General features: G+C 40.9%; 1 protein-coding gene across 1 annotated transcript in view; it reads left to right on the top strand.

The window, feature by feature from the left end:
* The window catches only part of JHY (junctional cadherin complex regulator), an 81827-nt gene that overhangs the window by 50498 nt on the left and 9858 nt on the right, over positions 1-21471 (top strand). Inside the window, 2 exon segments of the mRNA XM_070383201.1 lie at positions 7387-8048; positions 13436-13730. Coding sequence (XP_070239302.1) covers positions 7387-8048; positions 13436-13730 — 957 coding nt within the window.

Raw genomic sequence — 21471 nt, 5'->3', positions numbered from 1 at the left:
TCTAACCCACTCCTGAGTGAAGACAGTAAGAAGAGAAACATCTAAAGATTGTTGGACCCAGAAAGATGGCTACACAGAGCGGCCCAAGGAATGTTTCCCTTTATTTAGAAAGGATTTCCTAGCTGCCCGCTGCACCCAACACGCTGACTGGATACTCAATGTACAAACCTCCAGGCTGCCTTCCTTATTTTTTTCCCTTTGGCCCCACAGCATATGGGATCTTAGTACCCCGACCAGGGACTGAACCCATGCACCATGAATTCAGACTGCAGTGTCTTAACCACTGGGCTGCCAGAAAGGTCCCCAGGATGCCTGCCTTTCTTCTCTCCAATTACCCAGCTCCACTGCCTTTGCTCTGGTTCCCCTCCTCCTGCCTCTCCCACCGCATCCTGTCATGCCTGTGGTCAGGACCACTCCTCCAGGGTTTACCCCGTTTGACCTTTGTCCCATTAGCTGCTGTCTGTGTTTCTTTTGTACCAGCTACTCTCTAAGTTCCTTGATAATTCCCGTAATTTTGTATGAATTTTTCTTTCCACTTCCTAGGACATTGCTTTGCCCAAAGCTGATACTTGATATTTAATGGTGTACTCAGTCACTCAGTCGTATATCACTCTTTGCCATCCTGTGGACTGTAGCCCACCAGGCTCCCCTGTCCATGGGATTTTCCAGGCAAGAATACCGGAGTGGGTTGCTATTTCCTTCTCCAGGGGATCTTCCTGACCCAGGGATCGAACCCACATCACTTGCGTCTCCCGCATTGGCAGGTGGATCTCTTACCACTGTGCCACCCAGGAAGCCCAGTGGTGGATTAGAAAACCATTTATAGGTCATTTACTGAATCTTAAGTGAAAATGGGCCTCATTTGAAATCTGTTTCTTAAAAGGTGACTTTCAAAGAATCTACACATCCTTTAATAAACATACTCTAACCATGAACAACTCTTACTATCATAGAGATACCTCTATATGAAATCAAAATAATTCAGACAATAAATAATTATTGAATACCTACTATGTTCCAACCAGCAGCTTTTAGGTGCCTGGCCCCAAAGATATAGGTTTTTTAAAACTCTTCAGAAAAAAATAGAAATAAAACTTAACAAAAGACCCTTTTAAAAATGGTTCCTACCCTTAAGGAGCTCAAAACAGTTATGTAGTCATCAGAATTCAGTGATATGAAAGTCAGCATAAAATGCAGTATAACTAAAAGAGCACCTAATTCTGCCCTAAAAAGATGGGAAAAACCTCTCGAAAAGGCATGGCATCTAAGCTGACCCTGGAAAGTGAAAGTGAAACTGAAAGTGAAGTCCAACTTTTTGTGACCCCATGGACTGTAGCCTACCAGGCTCCTCTGTCCGTGGGATTTTCCAGGCAAGAGTACTGGACTGGATTGCCATTTCCTTCTCCAGGGGAACTTCCCAACCCAGGGATTGAACCCGGGTCTCCCGCATTGTAGACAGACGCTTTACCCTCTGAGCCATGCCAAGCAGACAGATGAGAGCAGAGGAATGAAAGTGGGGGGAGTCTAGTCTGCCCTGAGAGTTTTGCCTGGAGTTCAGTGACTAAAGGGGAAAGGTGTGAGGAGGGGACAGAGGCTGGGCAGGCTAGCCGGGGGCCAGGAAAGGCTCTCTATGTCAATTAAAAGATTTTTGGCAACTAAACACTTGTGCCACAACTACTGAGCCTGTGCTCCTGAGCCCAGGAGCTGCAGCTACTGACGCCTGAACTTCTACAGCCTGTGCTTCTCAGCAAGAGAAGCCACCACAGTGAGAAGCCTGTGCACCTGTGCCACGAAAAGGGAGGAATGTATCCAACTCACAGATGCAAGTCTCAAATGATTCAGACCAACTAAGTGATGATGGGACCAGCAATAACAGTTTAAATGACAGAATGTGTATTTGTGTGTCTGTCTACATATGGACAGTGAGTGACCCACAGAGAGAGAGAATGATGAAACGTGCCAAAATGTTAAAAAGTGAATCAGTGAAGATATCTAGGAGTTCTCTGTGCTATTCTTGCCATTTTTTTCTGTAAGTTTGAAATAATAGTGTAAGTGTGAAAAAACAGAAAATTAAAGAAAGTGGTACCATAGGATTTAGCAACTAAGAGGTGGTTGGTGGCCTGAGCAGAGCAGTTTCCCTGGGGCGGTGAGAGTAAGGGTCCACGTGCAGTGTACAGGGGTCAGGATGACAGCGGGGAAGATGAAGACCAACCTGCAGTTTAAGATGCTTGGCGATGGATTACAAGATGAGATGTTTGGGGATTTTTTTGTTTGTTTTTTAATTTTTACTGGAGTAGTTGCTTTTTCAATATTATAGACAACTTTGCCGACAAAGGTCCGTATAGTCAAAGCTCTGGCTTTTCCAGTAGTCACGTACAGATGTGAGAGTCGGACCATAAAGAAGGCTTAGCACTGAAGAATTGATTCTTTTGAATTATGGTGCCGGAGAAGACTCTTGAGAGTCCCTTGGACTACAAGATCAAACCAGTCAATCCTAAAGAATCAACCCTGAATATTCATTGGTAGGACTGATGCTGAAGCTCCAGTACTCTGGCCACCTGTTACGAAGAGCTGACTCATCGGAAAAGACACTGATGCTGGGAAAGATTGAAGGCAAAAGGAGAAGAGGGCAGCAGAGGATGAAACGTTTAGGTAACATCACCAACTCAATGGACATGTCTGAGCAAACTCTGGGAGATAGTGAAGGGCCAGGAAGCCTGGTGTGCTACAGTCCATGGGGTCGCAGAGTCGGGCTTGACTTAGTGACTGACCAACAACAATAGTTACTGTACAATGTTGTGTTAGCTCCTGCTGCACAGCAAAGTGAATCAGCTATTGTGTACATGTATCCCCTTCTTGGGGGGATTTCCTCCCCATTTAGGTTACCCCAGAGCACGGAGTAGAGTTCCCTGTGCTATACAGTAGGTTCTCAAAAAGAATCATCTGTTTTCTAGATAGTAGTATATGCGTCAATCCCAATTTATCCCCCACTCCCACTGAAGAGATGAAGTTTAACCAGAGAATGAGGTCAAGTAAGGAATTGTTTCTTTTTTTTTTTTTTCTTTCTTAATAGAAGAGCTTTAAACATTTACTTGCTTGCTTCCCTGGTGGCTTTACAAGGTCTTTACCAGATGGTAAAGAATATGCCCACAATTCAGGAGACCTGGGTTTGATTCCTGGGTTGGGAAGGTCCCCTGAAGAAGGGAATGGCTACCCACTCCAGTATTCTTGCATGGAGAATTCCATGTACAGAGGAGCCTGGCAGGCTATAGTCTATGGGGTTGCAAAGAGCTGGACACAACTGAGTGACTAACACTTTCACATGCTAGAAAGGATAAGAAACTAGAGATATAGGAACAGAAAAAGAAAGGTGATATGCTGGAAACAAGGTCCCTGAGACCATTTAAGCCTGTGTATTTTCACTTTAAAAATGAGATGGTCATTCTCATTATTTTCTGTATAAGGCCTTACCCATGCTTGACATCTTTATCTCGAGTAATCCATCGTCCTTTACCTGTCCATGAGGTTCTATCACCCTGAATTGTTTTGTGCTCTCCTGTGAATCTTTTCCAGATCCCATTTCTGTTGTGTACTCAGAAATGTACAGAATACTTAGCCAAGAGTCGGAGCCCAGGGGGCCAGTGTAAGAGGGCACACTTTCACCTGCAGAAGAACCTTCCCAGGAGAGAAGCATGTGGTCAAAAGGAAAAGACGAACGTTCCCCGGTTAAGGAAGGCTTCAAAGGGATGAAATAGGATGTTTTCCTTCTTCTCTCTAAAATAAAATAACTCTTGCCTCTCTAGATAAGAAATGACGGTGTGAAAGATATGTAGCATCTTTGACTTGTTAATGTCAAAGTTCTCGTAATCCCACCCTAAGTTATCTTTCCACCTTTCCAAAGAGCTATTCATCGGGTTTTGCCTCCAATGCTTTCAGCAGAACTATGATGCATTTATTCACCCAAACACAAAAAATTAGAGCCAGTTAATGTCTTCTCTAAATTTTATTAATATTATTGGATGGAATGTATAACCCAGACTCAAAGAATATGTGTTTTGTTGTTAAGAAACACAGCACACTTGGAGAACAGATGTAGAGAATGGACCTGTGGCCACAGTGGGGGAAGGAGAGGGTGGAACAAATTGAGAAAGTAGCACTGACATTTACAGACTACCCTGTGTAAAGCAGATAGCTAGTGGGAAGCTACTACAGAGCACAGGGAGCCCAGCCTGGTGCTCTGTGATGACCGAGAGGGGCAGGATGAGGGGTGGGTGGGAGGGAGGCGACATACATATGTATAGTTATGATTGATTTGCGATGTTGTACAGCAGAAACCAACACAACATTGTAAAGCAATTATCCTCCAATTAAAAATAAAATAATAAAAAGACAACACAAACTTCAGAGCTAATCTTGGAGTCCAGGCATAGCCCTCAGGACTCTAGGGTTGATCAGGGTGGTTGAGAATAAGAATGGCTTTTGTTTTAAAGCAGATGAACATTCCGCTTTTGCTGAGATCGAAGTGTGCATTCTCCCCTCTGCTTATGTCATGTAAACCGGAAAGTCATGAAAAAGAGTCAGCTGCTGCCCTTCTCAGGGTTGGTGGCAAACTTCCCTTGGTTGGCACAATACGGAGGAGCATTAAAAACTGAGTACAGATCTTACTAAGAAGCTATCATCCTAGCATCAGGCATCAGGAGACTCTGGTGCTAATGTCCCAGCTACAGGACTCTGCTCTGTGTGTGCTGGAAAAACCTACTGCCATTAAGCAGTTATTCTGAGTGCATGTAGTCTGGACTGATTGTGAGTGTTGCTAACAAAAGAATCCCAGGGAGAGGGGGATGCAGTAGAGGATTTCAGTGCTGATGGAGATTAAATAGCCTGAGAATGGCTTTGTATATTAACTTCAGGGAACTCAGGTCTTGCCCTAAAGAGTGACACCTGATGCCTCAATTGTAGGTAATACATCTTTAGTAAACCTCAGATTTCAAGTAGGCTGCTCGGAAGGTGAGACAAATCACATCCAGCCCATAAATGTCTTTCTTTACGGAGACTGAAATGCCATCCCTGGGTACTCACATTTACGTGAATAGCAGATTTAACACTTGAGACAATTGAAGTTTCTCACGAAATGATGAGTCCTTGGCCTTGTTGACAAAGCGCCCCGTGAAGAGCACTGCTGTCGTCTGAATTGTCAGCAGAAAAGGTATAACGTGATTAAGACCAAGTGGTAAGCCAAGACTTCGGGTCTGGTACTCATTGGTGGAATGACTTCGGGTCATTTCTCATTGGTGGAAATGAGAGAGAGAACTGGACCAAGCACAATCAGATGGTAGCAGAAGAAGAACTCCTGGTCACTTATTTTTCCAGCAGTTAAAAAGCTGAACAAACATGGATGGACCTAGAGATTAGCATACTAAGTGAAGTCAGGAAGACAGATACCATCTGATACCAGTCACATGTGGAATTTAAAATATGTCACAAATGAACTAATCTATGAAACAGAAACAGACTCACAGACACAGAGAACAGACTTGAGGTTGCCAAGAGGGAGGAGGAGTGGAGGGATGGCTGGGGAATCTGGGATTAGCAGATGCAAACTGTCATAGATAGGGTGGATAAACAGCAAGGTCTTACACTGTCTAGTACAGGTAACTATATTCTTGTGATAAACCAGAATGGAAAAGGATATTTAAAAGCATGTATATATGTATATGAGTCATTTTGCTGTACAGCAGAAATTGACACAACATTAAAAGTCAACAAAAAAGGCTAAACAAATACTGAAAAGAATAACATCAGCATCAGTAAATACCTATAGATCATCGCAAAAGTGGATCTTTCTTGACCTTCAAGAACAGTGATAATAGCCATAAAAAGAGCCACTGTGTTTCATGAACACACCTGTAAGAGTGTAAAATAATTTTCTTCTGGATGCATTACAAGCAAGGATGTTCTTAGGCTGTGCACTAGCAGAGCTTTCTTGCCCACATTGTGTCCACGCAGCTCAGTATACTGCATGGAAGGAAGGACCCTTTCAATTGAAATACAGAGAAGGAAGTTTTTCTTTTTTGGACACTGCAGGTAAAAACTTTAAGGAGCTAATCAGAACAATCTTCTAGAAAGTTCAAAATCTAAGGAGAACGTACTCTAAATTTCAAATTATAAGTCACTCTTACATGAAAATCTGATATGAGAATATTATATATTACTATTTTAAATTCAAAAATCTCAACCTTATTATAATGAGATATCATGAGAAATAGAATGGCACTAAATGATATTATACAAGAGTAGTATTACACAGTAGTAGTATGTTTTACAGGAGTCTTGGCAATTATATCAAAAAAGTGAAATATCCCTAAAACAATTTGAGCAAAAACATGATTTATTCATTTCAAGGTTTTTTTTTCTTGAACAATCTGTGTAACTTGCACTTTTTCGATTAACCTTGCAGAGATACAGGCCACAGAGGCTTTTTATATGTGTGTTCAGATGGGAAGAAATATGTTGCAGTTGCACAGCACATGGGGGCATATGGTTCTCTGACTGTTTTCAGTAAGCATATAATCATTCTTTCCAGAGGCCTCTTAACTCAGCTAGTTTTTCACAGAGTAATGAGTGCTTTATTCCTTGGGAAATATGTCTAAATGGCTTAGTGCAATATAGTTACATAGTGTATCTATTATACCAGGAGTACATTGTGTTGTTACAAGACTTTGGAAAGCATAAAGACTGTTCTGAAATTGAAATATTTCCCCCAGATGTTTGATTGCCTAAGTACAGGCTATATTAAGGAACAGAAGCAAAACAACCCTTGTGGTTTCACAGATGTCCCATCACCATGCAGACTCTTTTATAATCCTCTGAATAAAATCTAATTTGTTTCATCTGGTGAAGAGGTCATTTCTGGCTTCTGACCTATATGACTAAGATCTGATAATGTGAATTGTATTTCATACTAAACTTGTATTTAGTGGGTAAAGTAAATCGTTGATGTTCTTTCTGGTTGAGATTTTTAATATTTTTCTTAGTTAAGACAAATGTGCGTATTTTGATGCTGATTTGCACTTCCTCTGTATGCAGCTCTTTAGAGAAAAAGCTGCTTTCTCCCCCTATGTGGTAATACTTCATTTTACAACATTTTAAGTCAAAGACTTGCCCTTAATATAATGCCCTTTCTAAGCTATTTTTTTTCTAGAAATTGCCAAGAGGAAGCGCTCAGCTAATCACCCTCTCGTTACCTGAAATGAGGAAAGCCCCCTGTGTTCTCTTTATCTCCTTTCAATCCCATGATCACCTTTCTAGAAGTCTCAAAACTCCCAGTTTGAGAAACACTAAAATTTTTGTCTTTTAACTTTACATTAACAAAAAATATCTTTTTAGGATTACCAGGAACACTGGTCTCAATATGAACATGAAAAGTCAAGCAATGGACCCAGAGGTCAATCTTCGGAAACAACCAATGGCCAGCAACCTTCCAGAAAACCAGCCAAGCACAAGATTCAAAAACAGCGTAAACACCGGCATGGCCCAAAGTCTTTGGTGACTGAAGAGCTGGTTGTCAGTCAAGGAAACCAGAATAACACTCCCAGACATCAGCAAAACCCAAATAAGCCTATTGATACTGAAGTAACACAGGAAACAGTTGTGATTATGAATGCCACCAACGATGATTTACAATACTCAAGTGTACTGAGAAGCCAGGATCCCACAGTAACCACCAATCAATTTGCTCCACTATACCAGGTTTCTGACAAAGTATTCTATAAAAATCCTGCCAGGTATTACCCAGTGATGAACGCTAATAGAGAAAGAGGACACAACGGCCAAGAAGAGAAAAGGTTTTCCTACCAGCAGCTACACATCGACACTCTATCCGATATGCACTTGAACTACCTTCATGAACTTAACAAGAAACACCCATCTGGTAGCCAGAAAGGCTCTCAGTCTGTTTCTAACATAAACAGGCAAGCATCAACCGAAAAGAAGAAGCAACCCCAACTGGCTTATACAGAGACAAAGTATAAGAACTTAGAAATATTATGGTAAGAATTCCCTGTTCTCAGGTGGTTTTCTGGAGAAATGAGAGGCTAGAAGAGGGAGGGATGGGATGCTGGACAGAGGGGTGGGTTCATGACAGTGGTCAGGCAAGAGGAGAAATTCACCTAACCGCGTCCTTGGCTCTGGCCTTCTACCTAAAATAGTCCACTTTTCATGTATTTATTTTCTTCTTCCCTGTCTCTAGCTTTTCCACTGTAGTTAAACCAGAGACTAGCGGGGAGAAGGACAGAGGGACCCTATCAAAAAAGATACAGTTAAAAAAAAAAGATACAGTATATCTTGAGAACTGCAAGTAATATTTGGAGGAAACAAATTATCTCCAACCCTGTAATGGTCAATCTTAAGAAAATAATCTAAAATGCAGAAAAAAATTATGTATGTGCAAAAATATCACCATTTACAGAAATGACAATAATTGAATAAAGAAATGTTTAAGTAAATTATATTAAATATCATGGAATTATTTAAATGGGCTTCCTTGGTAGCTCAGACTGTAAAGATTTCACCTTCATTTTCCTCTGGGGAAGGGAATAGCTACCCACTCCAGTATTCTTGCCTGGAGAATCCCATGCACAGAGGAGCCTCGCATGCTACAGTCCATGGGGTTGCAAAGAGTCAGACATGACTTAGTGACTGAAGAACAATACACCCTTTAAAATTATGCTTCTATAGGGAGAAAATGTTGTTATTGTTGTTTAGCTGCTAAGTCATGTCTGACTCTTGGCGACCCCCATGGACTATGGCCCACCAGGCTTCTCTGTTCATGGGATTCTCCAGGCAAGAATACTGGAGTGGGCAGCCATTTCCTCCTCCAGGGGATCTTCCCCACTCAGGGATCAAACTCTTATCTCCTGCATTGCCAGGTGGATTCTTTACCACTGAGTCACCTGGGAAGTCCTTATAGAGAGAAAATGGTGAGGTACAAAATTTTACCTAAAAGAGTATGAGCTTCACATATGTGTTAAAATGTACACAGAAGATGGAAAATCATCCAAAACATCAATAATGTTTTCCTCTGGCAAAAGAGTTTGGGATTATTTTTAATTTCTTCTTTATATATTCTGAGCTGTCCAAATTCCCTACAATGTATATGCATTACTTCTGTAGTTAGAGAAATGAAAAGTTATTTTTAAAATCAAGGGGGATTTCTTGATGTCATTCAATCAAATGTATTTATTACACGCCTGATACAACTGAATATAGGACTGAAATGTTATAGAAGATACAAAAGTAGTATGATGCATGGGAACCCTCAAGGAGCTTATTTTCAAAGTAGAGAGACAATTTTAACACGTATGAATTAATCAGCAGACATTTCAGTGCTCCACTTGGAGGTGTGGAATGTACATTTAACAAGATTTAGAATTCACTTCCTAGAAGAGATAGTGATAGATAGATAGCAGGCATTTTTGTCTTTTTTTTCCTGACTTTAGAGGGAGTGCTTCTAACATTTTGCCATTAAAAATATTTAATTTTTAGTACTTAGGGAGATATAGAGGAAACGTCCTATTTTTTTGCAAAAATCTATCATAAATAGATGCTTAATGTTATCATATACTTTTTCTGCATCAATTGAAATTTTTTCTCCTTTAATTCTTTAATGTGGCTAAATGTATTAACAGATTTTCTACCCTTCCACCAACCTTTTACTCCTAGGACAATCCCACCTTGTCATACTATTTTAATAAACTGCTTGATTTGATTTGTTAATGCTATTTAGGATTTAACATTCACATGTAGGAAGTGAGACTGGCTTAAAATTCTCCAATCTGTCACTGGCCTTGTCTGGATGTGTTATCAATTATACTAAGATTATACCAGCCTTAGAATAATTCCCTCATTTCACATCCTCTGGGATACACAATTGGAACTGTCCCTTGAAAGTTACATAGAATTTTTCAGTAAATCTATTTAGTTCACATGTGTTTTTTTGTTTGGCCTTTCTTTTGTTGTTGTTTGTGGGCAGATTTTAAACTTTAGACTACTTATATTTTTTGTGATACTCAAATCTTATTTCCACTATCTTAATTTGTCCTAACCACCCTACTTTTTTCTCATATCATCTTTAAAAAAAAAATATTATCTATTAAACTGATAGAACTTTATTACCTTTCCCCTCTACTGATTTAGAAATGCATATTTTCTTTCTATTCTTTTTTTTTAACTTACATACTTAACTAGTCTAGTGTTAAATTAATATTTCTATTATCCTGCAGACACGTTCAAAATCATTGGATTGTTCTAATCCAGTCACCCTTTGTGTCATACATACTCTTCTCATTCAGCATCTTATATCTCCTAATTGCTGTTTTATCATTGTTGGATAGAGTCCATGCTGTTTTAGATTTAACTGATTGTTTGTTAATGTCTTTGCTTTCCATCTTTCTCCCATTTCACTCTTCCTTCTTCAAGTAGATCCTTCAGTTCTTTCAGCAAGTACATTTCACTGGTAAACTTACCTGAAATTCCTTTACTTTATTCTCTTAAATTACTGTTTAACTCGGTAAAGAATTACACTCTTTGAAAAACACTGTTTCTCTATTTCCTGGCTTCTGTATTTCTTTGAAAAGACTTTTATCAATGTATTTATCATTCTTTTTGTCTTTTATTCTCTTGTTGGTTTTGCGGTCTCTCCTTTGCTTTTTGTGTTTTCAAGCTTCACTATGACATATTTAGTTTGAAATTTATAATCTTGCTTGTGACTTTTCTGGGCTTCCTAAATCTGAAGGTTCATCTTTTTCATAAATTCTGGAAAATCATCACACATCTTCCCTTTGAATAGTATGTCTCCCAAATTTGCTCTATTTTCCCTTCAGGAACACACAATAGATATATATTTGATCCTCTTATTCTGGACTCCATGTTTTTTTAACTGTTTCTTATTTCCCATCTCATATCTCTCTGTGCTTCTTTCTGAGAAATTTCCTGTTTATAAGTCTCTGGCTGTGTCCAATATGGTCTTTAACGTGTCCATTGGTTGTAAATTTCAGTGATGGTGCTTTTCATGTGTAGAACTTCTATATGGTTCTGATTAAAACCTTCCTGTTGCTTTTTCAGAATATATCTCTCAGAGTTTTTATTTCTTATTTCATGTCTTTAATCATTATACACATGCTTGCTTACAAATGCTTTCTAATATTCAGTTATCCTAAATTCTTAGAAATCTACTACTGCTTTGTATGTGAGTTTGCATGTGTGTCTGGACTCTCTTATTTGGTAGGTTATTTCCTTACATGTTCTAAAATTTTGGATTGTGAACTTATGTGTAACCACCTTATCTGTAGACACCTAGGCAGGTTTGGGTGGGGATGTATCCTTCCAGAGAACTTTTATTTCATACTCTTTTCCACTGTAATTTATTACAGGATACTGAATATAGTCACCTATGATATACAATGCTGTTTATACATTCTGTATACAATAGTTTGGGCCTTCCCTAGTGGCTTAGATGGTAAAGAACCTGCCTGGAATATGGGAGACCCAGGTTCAATCCCTGAGTTGGGAAGATCCCCTGGAGAAGGAAATGGCAACCGTCTCCAGCATTGTTGCTATGGACAGAGGACCCTGGCAGGCTACAGTTCATGGGGTTGCAAAGAGTCAGACATGACTGAGTACAACTAACACATATAATAGTTTGCATCTGCTAGTCCCAAACTCCCAGTCCAAGCCTCCCCCCACCCCTTGGCAACCACAAGTCTGTCCTCTCTGTCTGTGGGTCTGTTCCTGTTTCATAGATAAGTTCATTTGTGTCGTATTTTAGATTCCACATATAAGTGATATGGTATTTGTCTCTCTCTTTCTGACTTACTTCATTTAGTATGATAACCTCCAGGTCCATCCATGTAGCTGCAAATGGCATTCTTTCATTCTTTTCCATGGCTGAGTAATATTCCATTGTGTGTATGCACCATACCTTATTTATCTGTTGATGGGCATTTAGGTTGTTTCCATGTCTTGGCTACTGTAAATACTGCTTCTATAAACATAGGGATGCATAGTTATCTTTTCAAATTATACTTTTGTCTGGAGATATGCCCAGGAGTGGAATTGCTGTGTCATATGGCAACTTTATATTCAGTTTTTTGAGCAATCTCTGTACTGTTCTCCATAGTGGCTGTACCAATGTACATTCCCACCAACAGTGTAGGAGGCTTCCCTTTTCTCCACACCCTCTCCAGCCTTTCTTATTTGTAGACTTTTTAATGATGGCCTTTCTGACTGATGTAAGGTAGTGGCTCATTGTCGTTTTGATTTGCATTTTTCCAGAGAACTTTAGTATCTGCTTCTGCCACCTACAGAGGTATCCTTCCTCCAGTATCATTTTTATGTTAATTTCTTGGTGTTGGTGTTCCATGGTTATGTAGGTAAGGTAAATTTGAACCCCAAATATTGCCCCAAATTCCCAGGGAATTTTTTTCCCCCCTAGTTCAGAGCCTAGACAAAGATAGTGTTGCTCTGTTGTTTCTCAAGGCTGGTGAATGAGTTTTTTACTAATCTGCCTTTTTATTGAGGCTGTATCTCTTCAGGGTTTCCCTGGTGGCTCAGATAGTAAAAAATCTGCCTGCAATGCAGGAGACCTGGGTTCGAGCCCTTGGTCGCAAAGATCCCCTGGAGAATGGGATCTTCAAGGGTAAGAGCCTTAGTGTAGGTATCTCACTTCTGATTCCCTGCCCCACACAAGGCCAAGGTCTGACATATCTAACCCCAGTGTTAAATGGTAAAATGCAAGCACTTAGGTTCAAAATCCCCTCCAAGAGAGCTATAGCTTCAGCTCATCCAAAATCTGCTTTAGTTTTAGTTCCTGTTTAGTTTGTGGTCTTTGAAGATTCCCCATCTCTCTTACAAATTATACAATTAAAAGGATATTTATTTAATTTAATACACCACATCCAGGTATTTTGTGGTGGGAAGGCCTTTGATTTTTCAGAATGGTGTTGTTTCCATTCTGAATGCAGTAAATGAAAGTTCTAAGTAAGAGCTAGAATATCCTAAAGAAAAAAATAGGACAATATGGATAATAATATAATTATGAAAAGATTAAACTAAAGGACATTAATTTGATTGTCATGCATGTTAAGTCCAGTCCACTTCAGTCAAGTCCTACCCTTTGCAACCCCATGGACTATAGCCCACCAGGCTCCTCTGTCCATGGGATTCTCCAAGCAAGAATACCGGACTGGGTTGCCACTTCCTCCTCCAGGGGATCTTCCCAATCCAAGGATGGAACCTGTGTCTCTTATGTCTCCTGCATTGGCGGTGGGTTCTTTGGGAGTGGTAAATACAGTAAATCAATGGTTCATGAAGACTTTTATGCTAAGTCTTATGTATCTACATTTTAACAGATTTGTGCTTTTTTTGTTTTTCCTTTAAGGAAATTCCATTCCTCCTCTGAGGAACAACCTGCTAAGGCTTCCCCAGATTCCCGGCTCTCCCAGATAATGGAGCAGCATCAGCAAGCCCTGCTGCAGCTGACAGAGGTGCAGCCCCACGAAGGGGCCTCACCCGGCCTCACCCTTCCACCCATACTGCCAAGGGTGGAGAGTGAATCTCAACTCAGTTCAGAGAGAAGCCAAAGAAACCAAGTGAAAATCAGCCGCAGCAATTCTGAAAGCTATCTGTTTCAACTGGAAAAGGGGAAAAAGCATAGGAAAATAAGCAGCATTAAGGTAATAACAGCATCTTACTTAACCTTCCATTTTGATAATACGCATGGTCCTTGACTTTCATTCCCCTTATCATAGGCCTGGAATAGGGATGCTCCTCTTCCTCCTCTTTCTCTTCTTCCTGCCCCAGTCCCCTAAGAACTCTTCCCTTGACCCTCATCTCAACCTCAGCTCCTGCAGTGAACACCCAGGACAGCCAATGACTGCACTTTTCTTCTGAAATGTTTGCTTTACTGAGTTCTGTGTTTACTATAACTCGATACTATCTATAAGATTCATCATGGGGTGCGGGGTGGGGTGGGAGCGGGGTTCAAGAGGGAGGGGACATATGTATACCTTTGGCTGATTATGTTGATGTATGGCAGAGACCAATATAACACTGTAAAGCAATTAGCCTCCAATGAAAATATTTTTAAAACAACAAAAACATTCACCATCATTAGCACCTTTGTGCACTGAAGTCTTCCCCATCGGGTCTGCTTTGCTAAATAAAGGAAATGGGGGTGGGAGGCAAAAAAGGAAGGTTTCCAGGAAGAAATGAAGGAGTCTTTTTATGTCCTTTATGTTTCTCCACTGTTCCAAATAAAAACTCCTCAGGAGAGACCACTTGTTTTCTAGTGTCAAATAGTAAGGGAAAAAGCTGGAAAATGCTTTAAGGGGCAACAGGGAAAGACCTGGTTGGAAGATGGGCCCTCCCAGGAACAGACTCTGAAATGGAGATTTATGAGCTGGAGCCCTCCTCCAGAACCACCCCTGGGAGGGAGGGAGCAGGCAGGGCCAGGTGAGGGAGAGGCGGCAGCTTTGAGGCTGAAAGTGGAAGCTTCAGCCAAGCCCAGGAGGGTTCTGAAGCTGGGATGGCCCTTCAGAGGCAAGGCACCAGCTGTTCCCTGTCACGGATCAGCCACTGGCTGTTGCCCGTCTGTGGGGAAGGGTAGTAACTTTGGGCACGGCTCCTGTGGGCTACTACTTTGTTACTTTGGTAGTAACTTTGGGCTACTCCATCTGGGTGAGGGCAGTTCTCAGGGAGGGACTCGACTGTGAGCCACGGAACACGACACTCAGCAGCTGGGGGCACAAGAGTCTGGGTCCAGGGGAGCGTCCACTCTCAGGCAGATTTAGGGAGCCATCCTCAGTTCAACTCAACACATAGGTTGAGGACATATGTGTCCTTCCAGGACCCGGAGTCAGGTGCTGGGGGATGTATAGTGAATGAGCAGCAGGAGTGGACAATTACCTGGAACTGGGGAAGGCATGCAGGCACGTGGCTTCAGTATCATATTGAAATAAAAAAGAGAGATGCAGGGTGAACACGGAGCACCAAGGGGGCACACATCCCCACCTGGGGGTCATGCAGAGTTTCACAGGTGATCGTGAGTTGTCTCAGAGGACGTTCATGAATTAACAGAAGAAGAAAGATTGAAAGCATTTCAGGCAGAGGGACCAGCGTGAGCAAATATTCTGAAGCGTGCGAGAACACAAAGCATGCTGGGAACTGAAGCAATTCAAGGCTGCTGTCACTCAAACTGGGGCTTCCTTGGTGGCTCAGACGGTAAAGAAGTGGGCATGGCAACTCATTCCAGAATTGTTGCCTGGAGAATCCTATGGACAGAGGAGCCTGGCAGGCTACAGTCCATGGAGTTGCAGAGAGTCAGACACAACTGAGCGACTAAGCACAGCACAGTCCCTCAAAACTAGGAGGCCTGAATGTTCAGAGATGACAGTGGAGAAATAGGTGAGGGAGTTGAGGGGGTTGGGTAGGTCTGCCAGTATCTTGCTTGTCATTGGTGGAAGAAGGGCTCTAATCTCTAGGCTGGAGGGTAGAGGTGCGGGTTGGCGGGAGGCACTGAAGAATTTTAACCACAATTAGCTTAGTCTTTTTATTTTATGGGATTAACATTGACCTTTATTTTCTGTTTGTAATTGTTCATATTTTCTGATTTTTTTTTTTTGAACTGAGCATGCATTACTTTTATAACCAGAAGGTTAATAAAACAACTGAAAAGAAGAGATGAGACAAAAAGGGCTAGGGTGAAAAATTGGGGTATAGTCACAAGACATCAAAAGATATGAATGAAAAGTTTCATGTCAAAGACATTCAAATAAGGTGACAGTTTTAATTAGAATGGTTTGCATCCTTAGCATTTCTTGAGTTCAGAGGGAAGAAATACTTTTCAATGAAGTATTACTTCATTGAAATTGAAAAGAAATACTTTTCAATAAAGGTCTCTGTAAAAACCAGGCTTTCATTTATTCTTTCTCTATTGCTTATGTTTTTCTGTCCTCCATTTATTATTAACCAGTTATATTTCCCAAGTAACTATTCTATTACTAGTCCTGCTTCAGATATGTTAATCAGATTCAATATCAGGAACAGGGATAATATGCTTTACAGTCAAATATGAGGAATTTCAGTCATGGGTGGTTAATTGAGGGCTTTATTTCTCTTCTGTTTTATTGTGCTTTTGATGATGTTATTGCTCATTAGTCTGTTTTCTGGTGTGTGGATAAGTGAAAAGATACAGACACAAAATTAAGTGTCAGTTCAGTCACATACTGATCAAATGAGGGTCTTGCAAAGAAATTACAGTACGTCCCCTGACACGTTAGCTGCTCATTTTTGGCCAGAATGTGTATGTGTTCATCAGATGATTTATGGATTAACAGATAGCTAGTGGTTTAAATGGCTCTTTCCCCTTAGTCAGCAGTTTACATAGAAACACTAAAGCATGTGATGACAAAACTGCAGGTGGTTTTCTGGTTAGCAGTAATCAGATTTAGAACCTTATTCTTAGCCTCTGTAGTAGAGAGCTAGATCCTACTAACATTCCTTTTTATTTTTATTATTTACTTTTTTAATTTAATTGGAGGCTAATTACTTTACAATATTGTGGTGGTTTCTGCCATACATTCACATGAATCAGCCATGGGTGTACATGTGTTCCCCATCCTGAACCCCACTCCCACCTCCCTCCCCATCCCATCCCTCAGGGTCATCCCAGTGTACCAGCCGTGAGCACTCTGTCTCATGCATTGAACCTGGACTGGTGATCTGTTTCACATATGATAATATACATGTTTCAATGCTATTCTCTCAAAATATCCCACCCTTACCTTCTCCCACAGAGTCCAAAAGTCTGTTTTTTACATCTGTGTCTCTTTTGCTGTCTCACATATAGGATCATCGTTACCATCTTTCTAAATTCCATATATACGTATTAATATACTGTATTGGTGTTTTTCTTTCTGACCTACTTCACTCTGTATATTAGGCTCCAGTTTCATCCACCTCATTAAAATTGATTCAAATACATTCTTTTTAATAGCTGAATAATATTGTATATATGTACCACAGCTTTCTTATCCATTCGTCTGCCAGTGGACATCTAGGTTGCTTCCATGTCCTGGCTATTGTAAACAGTGCTGTGCTAAGCATTGGGGTACACGTATTCTTTCAGTTCTAGTTTCCTTGGTGTGTATGCTTGGCAGTGGGACTGCTGGGTCGTAAGGCAGTTCTATTTCCAGTTTTTTAAGGAATCTCCACACTGTTCTCCATAGTGGCTGTTCTAGTTTGCATTCCCACCAACAGTTTAAGAGGGTTCCCTTTTCTCCGCACCCTCTCCAGCATTTATTGTTTGTAGACTTTTTGATAACAGCCATTCTGACCAATGTGAGATGGTACCTCATTGTGGTTTTGATCTGCATTTCTCTGATAATGAATGATGTTGATCATCTTTTCATGTGCTTGTTAGCCATCTGATGTCTTCTTTGGAGAAATGTTTGTTTAGTTCTTTGGCCCATTTTTTGATTGGGTCATTTATTTTTCTGGAATTGAGCTGCAGGAGTTGCTCGTATATTTTTGAGATTAGTTGTTTGTCATTTGCTTCATATGCTATTATTTTCTCCCATTCTGAAGGCTGTCTTTTCACCTTGCTTAGAGTTTCCTTCGTTGTGCAAAAGCTTTTAAGTTTAATTAGGTCCCATTTGTTTATTTTTGCTTTTATTTCCATTACTCTGGGAGGAGGGTCATAGAGGATCCTGCTATGATTTACATCAAAGAGTGTTTTGCCTATGTTTCCCTCTAGGAGTTTTATAGTTTCTGGTCTTACGTTTAGACCTTTAATCCATTTTGAGTTTATTTTTGTGTATAGTGTTAGAAAGTGTTCTAGTTTCATTCTTTTACAAGTGGTTGACCAGTTTTCCCAGCACCACTTGTTAAAGAGATTGTCTTTTCTCCATTGTATATTCTTGCCTCCTTTGTCAAAGATAAGGGGTCTATATGTACGTGGGTTTATCTCTGGGCTTTCTATTTTGTTCCACTGATCTATGTTTCTGTCTTTGTGCCAGTACCATACTGTCTTGATGACTGTAGCTTTATAGCATAGCCTGAAGTCACGCAGGTTGATTCCTCCAGTTCCATTCTTCTTTCTCAAGATTGCTTTGGCTAGTCAAGGTTTTTTGTATTTCTATACAAATTTTGAAATTATTTGTTCTAGTTCTGTGAAAAATACTGTTGGTAGCTTGATAGGGATTTCATTGAATCTATAGATTCCTTTGGGTAGTATACTCATTTTCACTATATTGATTCTTCCAATCCATGAACATGGTATATTTTTCCATCTATTTGTGTCCTCTTTGATTTCTTTTATCAGTGTTTTATAGTTTTCTATATATATAGGTCTTTTGTTTCTTTAGGTAGCTTTATTCCTAAGTATTTTATTCTTTTCGTTGCAATGGTGAGTGGAATTGTTTCCCTAATTTCTCTTCCTGTTTTCTCATTGTTAGTGTATAGGAATGCAAGGGATTTCTGTATGTTAATTTTATATCCTGCAACTTTACTATATTCAGCTTAGCCTTTTTAGAAAGACTGTTCTGGCTATGTCGTGCAGAGCACACCAGGAATAGGGGGTCGTGAGCTAAAAGCTCATGTGGGAGCCTCAGAAAAAAAGGAAAGGGTGACCTTAAAGAGAACAAGGGAAAGTGAACTAGAATGACAGTTCTATATTACAGAGAAGGAAAGGAAGACTGGCTTGCTGTGTCCTCCTAAGAGAGGACCTCAGAGGTTGATGGACATGAAACACCTCAGCCCACTGCCACAGCCCCCACCCAAGAGCCCACACAGCCCAGGTCTTCAGCTTGCTCACAACCCGGGGTCCTTACCACCACCCCTTCCTATACCCCCACCCAAGGGCTCCTTGAGCTCCTTGTCTGACCTTCCCTCACATCCTCTGTCCTAATTCTTGCCCAGGCCATGGAGACCACTACCAGTTGTTTGGAGCTGGGATAATCCCCAGTTTTACTGTATTAAGAAGAAATGTGTTCCTGGGACCATCAGTAACTTATTTTTCCACCAAAATATCATTATATGCTTAGGTTACATTACAGTTAGGTTCTGAGGTACAATTAGTACTGTTTTCAAGTACTTCATAAACAGAAAAGAGTTTGTACACTGGACTAGGAAGCCAGACACCATGTGTATTATTACTTCTATGGGGAAATGTATTCAGAGCTTAGGAACCAGCACATTCTCAAGATGAGGATGTCCTGTCCCTCTAGAATTTATGAGTTATCAGGGCCTAAGAAAGAGTTCAAACACACCACTTTGGATGAGAACTTTCTGGGTTAGGGTTCCTACCAACTGTGGATTATTTTAGCTCAATTTCTAGTGAGCAGAGATCAGTGGAAGTCACACACTTGGCCATTTCTAAATTTCCATCACCTAATCTCTGCATAACTTGGCAAGTTATTAATTCACCTGAGCCCCTAGTTCCCCATTTGTGCAATTAGAGTTGTTATTTTGGTAGATTTCATTTGACAGTTAAATGAAATACCATATTAAAACCTTAGCTTGTTATTGTTGTTTTAGTCACTAAGTCATGTTCAACCCCATGGACTGTAGCCTGCCAGGCTCCTCTGTCCATGGGATTCTCCAGGCAAGAATACTGGAGTGGGTTGCCATTTCCTCCTCCAGGGAATCTTCCTGACCCAGGGATCAAACCCCTGTCTCCTGCATCTCCTACACTTGCAGATGGATTCTTTACCACTGAGCCACCAAGGAAACCCCAAAACCTTAGCTTAGTACCTAGTGAAGAATAGATGCAACTAGATGTTCATTTCCCTTCCCTTCCTTCTCCTCCTGTAGTCTGAATTTGCATTCTACCTGGGAGGGTAGAGGATAGGCCCAGGTAATGGTGGGTATCACCAGACATCTAAGATCTGGAAGAGAGGGAAGAGGAAGAAAGAGAACTTCCACTTACTGCTTCCCAAGCCCTCTTTAAACTTGGGAAATCCCTCTCCTCCTGCTCTCTCTAGGGGATGTTACAATCTTCTTGTGACCATTTTCTCCATCCAAGACCTTCAGCCTACATCCGACAAAGAAGCAGTCTTTGTCCGGAGAGCCATTCCAGAAGCTACAATGATTGAGAACCAAGCTATTTGTATAGGACAGCAGGTAGCCGGGCCCCAGACACAGGGACTCATTACCCAGATCAGGCCCATTTCCCAGTCAAAACAAATCTCTTGGTCTCCAAGGGAATTGACTTGAATCACAGTAAAAATCTGAGGATTTGTCAAGATAATAGGCCTGAGCACCGTCCCTCTTCTCCTGGCAGTTGTATTGTGACTGATTTATGAATACTCAGCATTGTCCATGCCACTGAATCCAGACGTCAGGCAGTGAGAGATTAACCCAGCGCAAGGGATGACAAACAGTATAAGAATATCCACTGCGACCTGCACAGAATAACTGCCTAAGGAGTTCTCTGACAGCTGTGCAGAGCTGAGCCATAGTAATTAACTCGTGTGTTTGTTGTCACAGACAATCTGGGTATTGCTGCTCGACTGCTTCTAAGAAGAGGTTTATTTGGATTAAATTTAGTAACCGCAGAGCAAATTTCCTTCCCTTGCTGTTCCCCAGTATTGGAGACATTGTTTTCTATCCCATCACTAAGTAACTCTCTCACCCTTACACATCTGAGGAATGTTCTGGGGGAAAGTCCTGCAGTGTCCCCCCACATCGGGGCATGACCTCTCAGAGTTGACACAAGTCCTCCCGGGGACAGTTGATGTCATTTTCAGCTCAGGCAGCTCTTGCCCCAAGTTTACAGTAAAAGTCCGTCTTCTAGCTTGAAAAGCATGATGGATGGCTGGCAGAAACCTTCCACCAGGAAATCCTATGCCGAACTCTGCCAAAGTCATGACCCATGGACACCAGTTCCGAGGGGCAGGTCTGGCCTGGTCAGTCATCAACTAGAGCCAGAGTTGGCTAATGTCAGCCCATGGGCATCTCACACAAAGACTAGCGGTGAACCCCACTGGAAATTTGTTGAAAACATGCTTTTATTTTCCTCATGTTTGGAGACCTAATGAGACTATATTGTTGATGTAATTTTAAAAAATTTGAGGGCATTACGCTGTCGTGACCCTTTGGTCTTGTAACAGCCAAAGAGAGGTAAATCAAAGTAAATTCTAGGGATTATTTGCTCATGACAGCCTTTTGAAGAGACAGAAAGTAGATTAGTGGTTGCCTAGGGCTGGAGGGAGAGAGGGGAGGGGAGTGATTGCTAATGGGTATGGGGTCTCTTTTTAGGATAATGAAAATGTTTTAAAACTGGATTGTGGTGACTCTTGCACAGCTTGATAGCTACACTAAAAACTACTGACTTGTACAACTTCAAATGGGTGAATGTGGTGGTGTGTGAATTTTATCTCAATAAAGCTGTTAAAAAGATTTTTGATGGAAAGGGAT

Source organism: Bos mutus, chromosome 15, assembly GCF_027580195.1.
Source record: "Bos mutus isolate GX-2022 chromosome 15, NWIPB_WYAK_1.1, whole genome shotgun sequence".
Lineage (NCBI taxonomy): Eukaryota > Metazoa > Chordata > Mammalia > Artiodactyla > Bovidae > Bos > Bos mutus.
Note: the sequence above shows the minus strand (reverse complement) of the source record. Positions and strands in the feature narration are given on the sequence as shown.